The 13180-nt window shown below is 42.1% G+C and overlaps 1 protein-coding gene across 3 annotated transcripts in view; it reads right to left on the bottom strand.

The window, feature by feature from the left end:
- CCDC170 (coiled-coil domain containing 170) overlaps positions 1-13180 on the bottom strand; it is a 74951-nt gene that overhangs the window by 16966 nt on the left and 44805 nt on the right. For all 3 annotated transcript variants that reach the window (XM_037895004.2, XM_037895001.2, XM_037895002.2), the window contains exons 9-11: positions 11523-11723; positions 3859-4032; positions 2668-2910 (exon numbers count right to left, since the gene is read on the bottom strand). In XM_037895004.2, coding sequence (XP_037750932.1) covers positions 2668-2910; positions 3859-4032; positions 11523-11723 — 618 coding nt within the window. The remainder of the gene's footprint in view (positions 1-2667; positions 2911-3858; positions 4033-11522; positions 11724-13180) is intronic.

Raw genomic sequence — 13180 nt, 5'->3', positions numbered from 1 at the left:
CTATTGATGACTTTGTGCAACCATACTGTCCAGCAGCAAAAACCATTCCTAACACAGACAACCTCACTCGTAAATATCTGAAAGAAAATGACAATGCTTTAGAATCTAAACTGATGGAATGAATTGATGGAAATGTGGTGTCTAGGCTGATTTTTGATGAGTCTCCTCATACCTTGGACTGTCCAATTTTTGGCCTTTTGTTTTTGTTTTTTAATTTCAAAGTGAATAAACTTGCATTGTTTAGTGCTAATGTAATATTAGCTGACACCCATTTTGTTGAGGCAGCAATAACTGACATGTTTGAGATGTACCAACTAACTTGGGAAAACGTGGCCACAGCTAACACAGATTCTGATTCCTACATGGCTAAGTTTGCATGGGAAATTAAACTCAACCAGTAACCAGAGATGCTACCTATTACCTGTCCTGCTAACCTGATTAACATTGCGCTGTCAGCAGTTATTGCTATAGAAGAAATGAAAGAGGTGAAATCTTACATCATTGGATTCGGGGTTATTTCAAGCATGCAAACAAGTTGAAGGCTTTGTTTTACACAGTGCAAGATGAATGCAGAGCCAACTGCCAATTACCTACCCATTATGCCATATCAGTGGATGAGCTTGTACTTCACTGCCTGTTATGTAAATAATGTGTGGACTGTGCTAATATGTCTCATAGATCATACTGAGTTTGTTGGTTCTAAAGCGGAAACTCTGAAGAGACTGGCAAATAACCAAAATTACTGCCAGATTCTGCCCACCAAGGTAATGTTCATTGTTGAAAACTTGGAATCACTGGATGACAAACACAAAAAACTTTTTTTCTCTGACTACTGCCAACATGATTGCCAATACAGACAATTACCAGATCCTGACAACCAAAATCTCATCTGAATTAAGCATAAAAGTAGCAGGAGAAACATACAGCGAGAAAACCCAGCTGCTTCTGGAAATCCTTCCAACCCCACAACATGAGAAAACCAAAAAAGCGTTCCAAACCTTCAACACCGTGCTCAGCGACAAAAGGGAGATGACCGTGACCCATAATCTGAACCCCAAAGTGTTTGGTGCTGAAGATTCTGTTTGAAATGTCATCCAGGTGTGTACCCCTTCCTCTCAAGGTGTATGACTGTTATGCTAGTGTTTCAATGATTTGCCACTGTGATAAATAAAGTGTGGGGGAGGTAGCTCCCTTTGATGGACACCCAGCCAGACAGTTAGCTATAAAATCCCTCTTGGTAGCTGTTCTTTACTTGCTTTACCTGTAAAGCGTTAAAAAGTCCCCCAGGTAAAGGAACAAAAAGTGGGCAACTGTCCAAAAGAGCCAATGGGAAGGCTAGAACTTTTTAAAATGGGAAAATAAACTTTCCCTTTGTCTGTGGTTGCTCATTGTGGGCTACAGGAACCCGGCACAGCAATGCTATAAGCAAAAATGCTGTGTAAGGTTTGAACCAGATATGAAAAATTATTTTCCATACCTAGCAGGACTCATTGGGATAGGGAATGTTTAGGTAGACATGATCAGGTTATTTCTTTATTTTGGCTTGTGGATCTTCTCTGTGCTAACCCCAGATGCTTTTGTTTGCTTGCAACCTTTAAGCTGAACCCCCAAGAAGCTATTTTGAGTGCTTAAGTTTTGGAATTTTTTAAAATCTAGCAAAAGCCTAAGTTCCAGGTGTATTTTCTTTCTTTTTGTTAAATTTTAAAATTTACCTTTTTTAAGAACAGGATTGGATTTTTGGTGTCCTAAGAGGTTTGTGCATATGCTGTTTGATTAATTGGGGGCAACAGCTAATTTCCTTTGTTTTCTTTCTCAGCTCTTCCCCAGAGGTAGGGGCGAAAGGGCTTGAGAGTACCCCACAGGGAAGAATTCACAAGTGCTCCTTCCTTGGTTCAAGGGTTTTTTTTTTGCATTTGGGTGGTGGCAGCGTTTATCAAGCCAAGGTCAAAGAAAAGCTGTAACCTTGGGAGTGTAATACAAGCCTGGAGTGGCAAGTATTAATTTTTAGAATCCTTGCGGGCCCCCATCTTCTGCATTCAGAGTGACAGAGTGGGGATTCAGCCTTGACAGCCACTAAAGATGAAATTTCAAATTTCCCTGAAAATTTCCCTGAAAAGGGAATTTACTGCCTACATGAACATGCCTAACTCTGACAATGTAAACTGGATTTGCTGGCTTTTTGGAACAGTCATCAAGACACACTTCCCAACTTCAACAACGTGGCACAGCAAGCCCTGGGCTCTATTAATACAGAGCGCTTATTTTCAAAGTTGGACTACCTCCAAGACAGCAAGAGGCTCAACATGAGCGAGGATACTTCGAAGAAAACTATGCGAGTGTACGTAAACCAGGATTTCTTGAAAAAATATTAGCTCAGAGAGACAAAAAATACCTTTGTACCTAAAAAAAGTTTTAATTATACTGTAGTAAAATGCGTATATTATGAACTTTTTTTTTCTTTTTTCCCTGTTTTTTAATTATTTTTAACCCCGTTTCATCCTGGTTTTAATGTTTGGAAAACACCAACAAATTCCTGGAATTATTCCTTACCAAAAAAAAAGCTGAAAACGCAGAACACTATTCATAATATAAAATGAGCTCCAATTGTATTCAGCCTTTTCCCTCCACTGGTAAACAGAAACGGTAAAATGTAACCAAGTTACCCACTTTCAGTTCATTGGTGTCAGACAGTTTGGCTTTGAGGTCAGTGTTAGAGTCTCTTGCCAGGCCCAGCTCCTTCTGTAACCTCTCCACCTTCTTATGTAACTTTCTGATGGTTAGGTTTGCCTCATCTCTCTCCACAGCCAGGGCTGTGCGCACTTGCTTCTCCTCTTCCAGCTGGGATATTTTCTGCCGCAGAAGATTCATATGCAGCTCTTTGCTCTCAAGCTTTTCTTTCTGAGCTTTCAACTAGTTTAAAGAGAACAAGGTGATTTCAAAGAACAAACAAACATACACCCAACTTTAGCAGCAATTACATGAATGGATTGTCATTGTAAGTTTGGTCCTTCTGAAGCACATTTCTGTAAGTCTGACCTTCTCATCGTTTCCTGCAGAGCTCCGTACAACTCTGCTCTGGCCTACATAGGCACTTCATCTCTATCCAATCACCCTATATCTCACCTCTTACTACTTCCCTGGGCCACCTCCACCGCTCCTGCTATTTTACTGCTTACATGTCGAACACCGATCCTATCCTATACTTAAGCATCATGCATAACACCTAAGCTTGTTTTTTTACAATTACCAAACATATGTAATCCTGCAGGTTAGCCTAACAGTTGGTGAAGAGCTCAACCACAGCAGGATGGCTGATAGTGTTTGAGTCAAACCAAACACATGTAACAGATGGAAGTTTAGTACACCAAAAAGATCAAGTATTTACTAAAGTACTAGTTCAGTTTTATTAACTTTAGTGAATGTGATTTGCAGACTGTGCCAACGAAACGATACTTCTACATTTAAATATTTTTGGTATGCTCTAATAGTAGTATTGTTGTTAGGAGGTGTTCAATTGACCTACTTTTTTATTGTTTCAGAGTAACAGCCGTGTTAGTCTGTATTCGCAAAAAGAAAAGGAGTACTTGTGGCACCTTAAAGACTAACCAATTTATCTGAGCATAAGCTTTCGTGAGCTACAGCTCACTTGTTGTTTTACTATGCAGTAATTTGCTCTGGGTTGCAAACATGTTTATTATCTCCTCTTTGGATGACAGACTGTATCTTTGTATGTGTTTGTACAAAGTGGGGCTTCGATTTTGATTGGGGTCTCTCTGGCAGCTACTTTAATGAAATACAGTAATAATAATGCTCTTCTTTATAACAGATAGGAGATGAACTCAGCCCTCCTTTACCTACCTTCCTTTGTAGGTTGTTCGCATTAGTCTTGTTTTCAATCACTGCATCACTTTCCAGTTTGACCAACTGCTCTGCACGGGCCAGAATCACATCCAGACTCATATCGAGCCCAATTTCAGCTGCAATGCTGTCCAGCTTCATTTTATCTGAAAGTTGTTCCAGAAATTTAAGATACTGAAAAAAGAAATGGGTAAGTGGGAAGAGAAAAGGAGTCATTTAGAGCCCTTAAAGAATCCAAACCATTTTCCTCTATGCTGGCAGCCATCGAAGTACAGCCAACCATCACCATTTCAAAAACATGAAGCACACACTTAGTATCCTCTTACAGTTAATACAACTCAGATATTTCTCAAACAGATCTCTCTTCATAGGTATTTGCTAGAAAAGAGTTAAACCTATAGTATTTAGTAGTTTAGTGACACCAGGGATCCTAGAAATGTTTGCCACAGAAAATCATGGAATTTGTGTTTTTACAGAGAATCTTTAGTTTTTACATTTTGTGAAAAAATAAAAATATATACAGTGGAACCCCAATTATCCAATCTAACCGGGCCAGATTGGATAATCAGGAGAATGAGAGCCCAAGCCCCACCCAGCTTAAAAATTGTAAATATAATCAATAAAACATTGTGTTCAATTAATACCTACCTATATTGTGGCTAGGGACACTAAAGTTCAGTATTTCATTTAAATCGCGGAAAAACACAGATTTTTCTGTTTCTTTTTAATTAGAGAATTTGGGGAGGGGGATTATCACGGCAAACTCGGATCCTTGGTGATAACCTACCATGATACATGCCAAGCACAACTGATCTAATAGGAAGACTGCAAGTCAAATTTGTATTATACTGTCACACATGACATTGCTGTGTAATATTTTGTTTAATTGTTCTGGAATGAGAAATGACGACATTTTAAATACAATTAGATTTTGCCCCTATCTTATATTTTATCTACGATGAAGTTTGAAACAACATGAATACTTCCTGAGATAACTGTACAAGAACAAAACCAGAGACAGCAGATCTGAGGTCAGGTGTTAGGAGAGGGTACACAGAGGATGGGATGGTGGACTGAGGAGCAGCACAAACAGTAGGCGGAAGAGATCTACTGATTCAACTATTGGATCTTTCTTAACCTTCTATCCCCTTCTCTGTGTGACTTCTTCCAGGATCGCCTGCAGTTCAGGTGTAAAGAGACAGAGCTGGAGGTCATCCCCAGGTTCAGAGAACTCACTGCATTGAATATTCTCCTCCTAATCAGACTACCCAGGCTGTGACCAATCTGGTATGGACATGGTTGACTTGCTCATCAAATGGTGTGTCTTGGGGAAATTTCTAACCTGGCGGAGGCCATCGCTCTCCAGGCAGCCCACTTTCAGTTGCCTCTTATGACATGCAGGAGAAGCAGTGGGCCTATTCTGTCCCTGAACCCACAGGGGACAGAATAGGAAAAATACACCTGGCACCTCCTAGGAATCTCTGAAGTCAGATGGAAGAACTTTGGAGAGGCACGAATGGAAGAAGGCCATGTACTCTATTACAGTGGAGAGGACAAACATGTCAACAGCATAGGATTTCTTGTCCATAAGGATATCACGAATTCAGTATTAGGATGCCATCCAATATACAGCAGGCTTATTTCCATCTGTCTAAACGCAATACCATTCAATATCGCAATGACACAAGTCTACGCCCCTACAACAGACTATGACGATGAGCAAATTGAAGATTTTTATAATCAGCTCCAAGACATCATTGATAAGGTACACAAGAAAGATATCCTGATTGTAGAAGGAGATTGGAATGCTAAAGTGGGTACTGATGTACAGGCAGATTGGCGAGATTATTGTGGCCCTTTCTGTAATGTGGTAACCAATGATAGAGGCCTGAGACTTTTGGAGTTTGCCAGCTATAACAATCTGGTTCTTGCAAACACATTAGGAGTACTTAAAGCATCCATACAATCAACATGGCATGCACCTGATGGTTTACATCACAGTCAGATCAACTACATCATGGTGCAAAACCAATTTCATTCTGGGATCAACAGAGCTAAAACAAGGAGCTTCCCATGTGCTGATGTTGGAAGTGATCACAACCTTGTGATGCTAAACTTTTGGCTGTGGCTAAGGAAAATCGTTAGGCCAAAGTTCACCAAAATCAAGTTTGACTTAGAAAGACTTAGAGACCGAAGCATTGCAGAGTCATTCCAAGCAATGATCAGTGAAAAATTTGCTCCGTTGCTTGTTCTAGAGGAAAACGTAGAAACAATGACCAACAATTTCAGTGCTGTAATGAATGAGGCAGCAATGGACGTTCTTGGGAACCACTGTAAGATAAAACCTTGGGTCACAAATGAAATACTACAAATATGTGACATTAGAAGAGAACTCAAGAGAGACAAGAACAGCACTGATAAATACAGAGTGATTGGCAGAAAGATCAAGAAAGGAATGAAGGTGGCCAAGAAGATATAGATCAAAAAAACAATGCTCTAAAATTGAAGAGAGTGTATCAATAATAAAAATAGCAAAAGATTTGATGAAGGAAAGATTGACCAAAGCTAACACAATTCAAGAAAAAGAAGGGGAACAACCTTCAGAAGAAAAGGACATCATCAGTAGGTGGACAAATTACTGCTTTGATCTATACAATCACTGGGCAAATGGAGATGTCCTAGCCAGCCCAGATTCAACAGAGGAGGATGACTTTCCAATACTGCATGAAGAAGTGGAGACAGTTGTGAAATAACTAAAGAACAGAAAGATTACAGGTATTGACAACATCCCAGGTGAACTGATGAAATTCGGAGGAAAAATAGTAATAGATGTACTCACCAAGATCTGCAACAAGATCTGGCAGACCGGTCAGTGACCCTCCACATGGACACAGTCAGTAATCATCACTCTGCCAAAGACCGGCAACCTGCAATTGTGTCAAAGTTACCGAACTATAAGATTAATTAGCCATCCGAGCAAAGTGATGCTGAAAGTCATATTGAACAGCTTGAAGCAAGAAACAGATATCATCGCTGAAGAACAGGCTGGCTTTCATGCTGGAAGAAGTACCAGAGAACAGATTTTTAATCTTCGCATTCTGTGTGAGAAGTACTTACACCACCAGCAGGACCTCTACCACGTCTTTGTTGACTTCAGTAAGGTGTTTGACAGAGTATGGCACGAAGCTCTCTGGACAACCATGAAGAAGTACAGTGTCAGTCATAAGCTTATTCTTACTATTAAATAACTGTATGCCAAGGCCAGCAGTGCCGTTCTCATCAATGGCACAATAGGAGAGTGGTTTCGTACCACTGTTGGAGTCCGGCAAGGCTGCCTTTTTTCACCCACACTGTTCGACATCTACTTGGAGTGCAAAATGACTGATGCCCTGGAAGATCACATATGCACAGTCAGCATTGGGGGGTGAACAATCTCAAATCTTCGGTTCGCTGATGACATTGATGGCCTGATAGGCAACGAAGATGAACTTGCCAACCTTCTGAAATGAGTGGATGAAACTTCCGCAAAATACGGTTTGAAAATCAGTGCAGAAAAAACCAAGCTGATGACAAATAAACATGATGGGATCAGCTCAGATATCACTGTCAGTGGACAAGAGCTGGAGACAATGAAACAGTTCAGATATTTGCGGGCAATCATCACTGATGAAGGATCAAAGGCAGAAATTCTGGTAAGAACTGCACAAACAGCAGCAACAGTGGCAAAGTTAAAGCCAATTTGGAGGAATAAGAACATCTCTCTGGAATCCAAACTGAAACTGCTGCACGCACTGGTCATCTCCATTTTTCTGTATGTGTGCGATACATGGACCCTTGCAGCAATACTTGAAAGGAAAATACAGGTAGTAGAGATGAGATGCTTCCTTAAAATCCTGGGCATCTCCTACTTCGACCACATCACTAATGAAGAGGTCCCGAACACCATCACCCAATGCGCTGGGTCATATGAAGGCCTCCTGAAGACCGTGAAAAAGTGCAAGCCGAAGTGGTACGGCCATGTAATAAGATCTGGCCTATCCAAGATCACCCTCCAAGGGACAGTACAGGGGAAGAGAAGAAGAGGTAGACAGAAGAAGAGATGGACTGACAACATAAAAGAGTGGACAGGAACGGACTTTGCGGAGACTCAAGCACTGACACACAATCATCATGGGTGGAGACAATTGGTTGATTGCTTATCAGTGATGGTGCCCCAATGACCAATGTGGTTATGGGAGTGATGATGATGATGATGAATCAGACTATGGGGAGGCAAGAGGCACAAGGAATCAGTAATCTTGCTCATGTAAGGAGATTAGCTTCTAGACCTACCGCTTGGCTGAGCATCCTGCCAGCCTCTCTCTCCTAGGGCTTGTCTTCACATACAGCACTACAGCACGCTGCTGCGATTTAGTGAAGATGCTACTACGCCAGTGGGAGAGCTTCTCCCATTAGCGTAGTTAATCCACCACTCCAAAAGGCAGTAGTTAGGTTGGCAGAAGAAGCTCTCCCATCAGCACTGCGTTGTCTACACATGGGGTTAGGTCAATGTAACTACCCCTAAGTGACACCCCTGAGTGACATAGTTATATTGATATAGGTCTGTAGTCCTGTCACTAGGGCCCTGAAAAAAAGAAAATAAGGCTTAGTGCAAATGACTTAAAAAGAGTATTTTGTTGAACATGTCTGGTGTTAGTAACTTCTCTGTAAGAACTCAGATTGAAAAGAAAAGCATGGTTAGGCAGTGTTAATGGCTACCATCAAGCAGATCTCTGATCTATAGACAATCACAAACTTGGTTAATGATGATAGGTGTGCACAAAGCACCCTTCTTTCAGGCTAAGTGGAAGTAGCAATTCAACTCTTTGATGTAGTGAGATAGCTGGAAACAACAGAAGCCACCACCTAAGGCAACATGCCACATGTTGAGTCCTGATCAGAAGCTAAGCCATATGGTTTGAGGGATTTCCTTGGGACAGGCTGCAAATGCAGTGGCTAGGGGGTGTTTGGCATGGGGTGTGTGTGTTTGTGCATGTCTGCTTATTTTAAAAAAGCCAGTGGACAGGGAGAGAAACAGTGGTGACCCTGAGAGGGGGCAGAAAGATCAAGTTCCTTGGGCACAGAACTGACCGGAGGGGTAGACTTGGAAATCGTGAGCAAGAAAACTACCTGTTTGTTTCTACTGTGTTCAGGGAAACAGGACATTGTTTACATGTTTGGAAATAAACTAGATTGCACCAGAGACTATACCTGACTCATTCATTTCTCCTCCCAGTGGAAACAACCCTGCAATGCCCCTACTATTGGCTAATCGCTCTGGCCAAAGCAGGTAATGATATGCAAACATCTTTGTATAAATACTGGATCCAATCCTAAGCACTGCTAAGAGCTTTTAGCTTCTTGCAGCATTGGGTCCAGTATGTTATCCTGCATGGACTGTCTCTCCAAATTACTGGTCCCTGCTCTTATTGCTGAATACATTTTGTGGGACCCCTAAAAGTTCTATTCAAAGTTAGGCTAATGAATACTTAAATGGAAATCTGAAACCTCAGTTGCTCTTTCTGACTGCTTAAATTATTTATCCAACACATTGGAAAAATTAACATTGGCCAGGAAAGATAACTTGAAACAATACTATTTGATTTGGCACCATAGGAAAGAACTACATGATATCTCTTCATAGTTTGCATTAGTTATTAACAACCCAGCGTATATTAGCTTGCCATGGAGGTACAAGTAGGGGAAGCCTCGCTGGGTGTAGCAAAAGAAGGGTAGAAACATTTTTAAGGGATGATTTTTCAAATAAACCAGGAATCTGGGAACAACTGGAAGGTTTTCTGTGCATTCGGGTGAATTTTAGTTGTTTTTTTTTCTATTATTTTCCCTTACCCTTTTCAGAAGGCAATGACATAAAACTCTTTGCAGACAAAGAGCACTAGCCCCTCTGCTGCTACTCATATTTTTGCAAAACAGCAACAGAAGTAAATTAAAAAGATCTTGTTCAATTTCATGGCTGCCCTTGGCATCCAGGAGTATGAAACTGTCAAGAATCTTTTCTGATTAATGCTGCTGCTGGTTGGGAATATGGAGCATACGAATGTCAGCAGAGGCAGAAACTGGAGCTATTCATTGAGGAGCAGAACCTAAAATATAGAGACTGCTGATGGGTGGCAGAGTAGCGAAGAAAGACCTCTTCCTCACACCACCTCCTTGCAGCAGACATCTGAAGACAAGTAAAAAAATGAAAAGCCTCTTCCCTTATGGGGGAAGTGGGAGGATTAAACAGAAAGCTCCATCTCCCTTCCTGTAGCTAGAGGTGGAAGTTAAAATTTACCAAAATTTGCTGTATTAGCAAGACACTGATACAAAAGGTGGAGGACCAGTGTCCAGAAACAGCAGTCTGGTAGACAGCTCAAAACAGTCACCGGCTTCGCACCAAAGCATTGGTCCTGGACTGATGACCTGGACACCTACCTTTATCTTTCTTCTCTACCTCTCTGGCTAGTTAGTTTAGTCCTTTAGGTATCAGTTAACATTTCAAGTCCTTATTTAAAAGTTTTATATGCCCCAAAGCACCAGCATGTGAACTCACAGTTCGAGTACTCACTAAAACAGGGATTCTTAAACTTTTTCTCTCTGAGGCCCCTCTTGACAGGCTATAAAGACTCCAGAGCCCAGCAGGGGAGGGGGGCTTCAGGGCAGGGGCCTAGGGCATAGGCATAATTTGACTTCTATCTGGGGGGGCAGGAGCCAGCGGGGCTCAAGCCACCTCCGCATGGCAGGGTCCAGGGAGGGAGTGCTACCTCCATCCCCTGACTCACCTCAGCAGGCCACCCAGACTGTCTGGGTTGGGGGTAGGGGGGCACGCAACCAAAAATTATAACTTAATTATAGCTTAGCTCAAAAAGTTTGAAAATAGCTTAGGGTACAGAGAGGGGGTGGCTAGGGGCTGTGTGCAGGCAGTGGGGTAGCTCAGGGTATAGGGAAAGGGGTATTAGGGGCTGTGTGCTGGGAGGGCTCCCCTGCAGTTCCTGTTCCCGGAGGGGTCTGCCAGCCACGGAGCCGGGTCTCCTAACCAGCTGCCTCTGTGGGAGCAAAGGGGGCTGGGAGCTGAGGAACAGCTTCAACATGGGGCACCAGCAGGAGACAAGGCAATGCTGCCACTGCCTGCTCCATGACACCAGCCAGAGCAGCAGCTAGCCCACGCTGCCTGGCTCCAGCTTCCTACCTCCAACCTGGCCAGAGGGTGGGGAGAAGAAATGGGGTGGGGGGTATGGAGCTGCCTCCCCGGGACTGTCGTGATCTTTCGCTGCAATTGGCGGAGAGGGGCAATGCCCTCCATATCCCCAACTCTGCCCATGGGCTCAGGGCTTCTGCCCCACAGAAAGCACCAGAGCTCAGGGATTCAGCCCCATACTTCCTGGCTTCAGCCCCTGTGTGGGGCACCAGGGATCAGGGCTTCCGCCCCATACCTTCCAGCTTCAGTTCCTCGGGGAGTGTTAGGGGGCGGGGATGGGAGCTTCAGTCACAAGGCCGCGCAGCCCCCTTGAAAGGCTGCGGACCCCTGATTGAGAACCGCTGCACTAAAATACAATAAAGACACTCAGCTATATCTCTGGCTTGTGAAAAACATTCCCACAAATAGAAATAACCTATGTTGTTACTTTTTGTTTCTCAAGCTTCAAATCATCTCGCATCACGTCTCCAGACACCAACTCCCCATCCAGACGCATCAATTGATCCTGGAGTGTCTCAAATTGTTTTTCTGCTTTCCCGGCCTTTTGCAGAGCCTCCTGGTGCAATCTCGTCTGATTCTCCAGCTGCTCAGTCAGTTTAGCGATTTGGGCTTCAAGCTGGGACACCATCTGGGAAACAAGAAAACCAACAAGACAGAGACTGAGTTAACTTGACATGTACATGGTAGAGGCACAAGAAAGATGCATCCCCAAGCTACCAAACAGTGGAAGACTTCCCACTTATAAATAAACAATTTTTTTAAAAGAAAGGAAACAACATGTGGGGTAACAATCAGCAAAAATGTTGTATGCAGTGTTCTTGTAGCTGTGTTGGTCCCAGGAAATTAGAGAGACAAGGGGGGTGAAGTAATAACTTTTATTGGACCAACTTCTCTTGGTGAGAGAGAGAGAGACAAGCTTTTGAGCTTACCGAGCTCTTCTTCAGAAAAAGTGATAGAAGCTGCTGGGGAAAAAATGCTGCAGTGAGCTACTGAATCAGAAATGGAGAACACCACAAAGACCTGAATATCTATGCCTACGCTGCCAAATAATTTGAAGTAGCTAAGTCTTTTGTAAATGGTTTCAGAGTGGTAGCCGTGTTAGTCTGTTCCCCCCAAACCAATGAGGAGTCACAGGTGCCACAAGGACTCCTCGTTCTTTTGTAAAAATTAATCCAGACACTCCGTGATCATTCCAGAACACCCATTCACAATTTACCCTAAATTTCATCCTAGGGTATAAAACAAAAACTTTTCTGTCCTGAAATGTGGAGTGTTTAGATTAACATTTACAAAGATGTTAGCTAACTTGAGTTAATTGGTAATCAATCAATTTCAATTAAAATAGGGCCACAAACCCCAGTCTGCATATAATCTGGAAAAACGGAACATTTTAGAAAGATTGACTAATACATTTTAATTAAGTGCGTTTTACAAACATGTTACCCCCTAGTGTAGACAGTGTTAAAAAAAAAATTAAAATGTGTTTGCTTGTCCTGGTCAACATTAGAGAACCTAGGTTTCACCAGGGACAACTGAAATTTCTTTTAAAAGATGTCTCCACTCAGTGTTACTGTGCTGTTAAGCACCACTTGATTAAAATGAGTTTGCTAAACACATTTTCTTCTAAAGCGGATAAGAACTAAAACTCACAATATAAACCAAAAATCATTTAGCTGTTCTCTATTAACTTAACACTTATGTGATTCGCTAACCAATAAACTCAATGGAATGGAATTAAAAAATGAATTGTTTAATAACAGGAAATAGCAACAAGATGGCTAATTACAATGCTGCCAAATGTTAAATTACTTGGCCTTACTCAAAAGGTTGGTTTTTTTCCCCTCTCATTTTATTTTCCTGCAGCTATTTGGTTTGCATTGCATGTTCATTTTTAATTCCACCCTCAGATACTCATCCAACAGTCCCTTCATTTCTAGCATCTGTTGGCCTCATTTACAAACTGGCCTGGTTCCTGATTTACACATATAAAACTGCCATTAATTTCAGTGACACTTATCAAAACGTAAGGGCTGTAGCCTTGGGTTAGTGTTAAATAAAATGGCACAATTGAATCAGGACCAAAAA

The sequence above is a fragment of the Chelonia mydas genome, chromosome 3 (assembly GCF_015237465.2).
Source record: "Chelonia mydas isolate rCheMyd1 chromosome 3, rCheMyd1.pri.v2, whole genome shotgun sequence".
In the NCBI taxonomy this organism is placed as follows: Eukaryota; Metazoa; Chordata; order Testudines; family Cheloniidae; genus Chelonia; species Chelonia mydas.
Note: the sequence above shows the minus strand (reverse complement) of the source record. Positions and strands in the feature narration are given on the sequence as shown.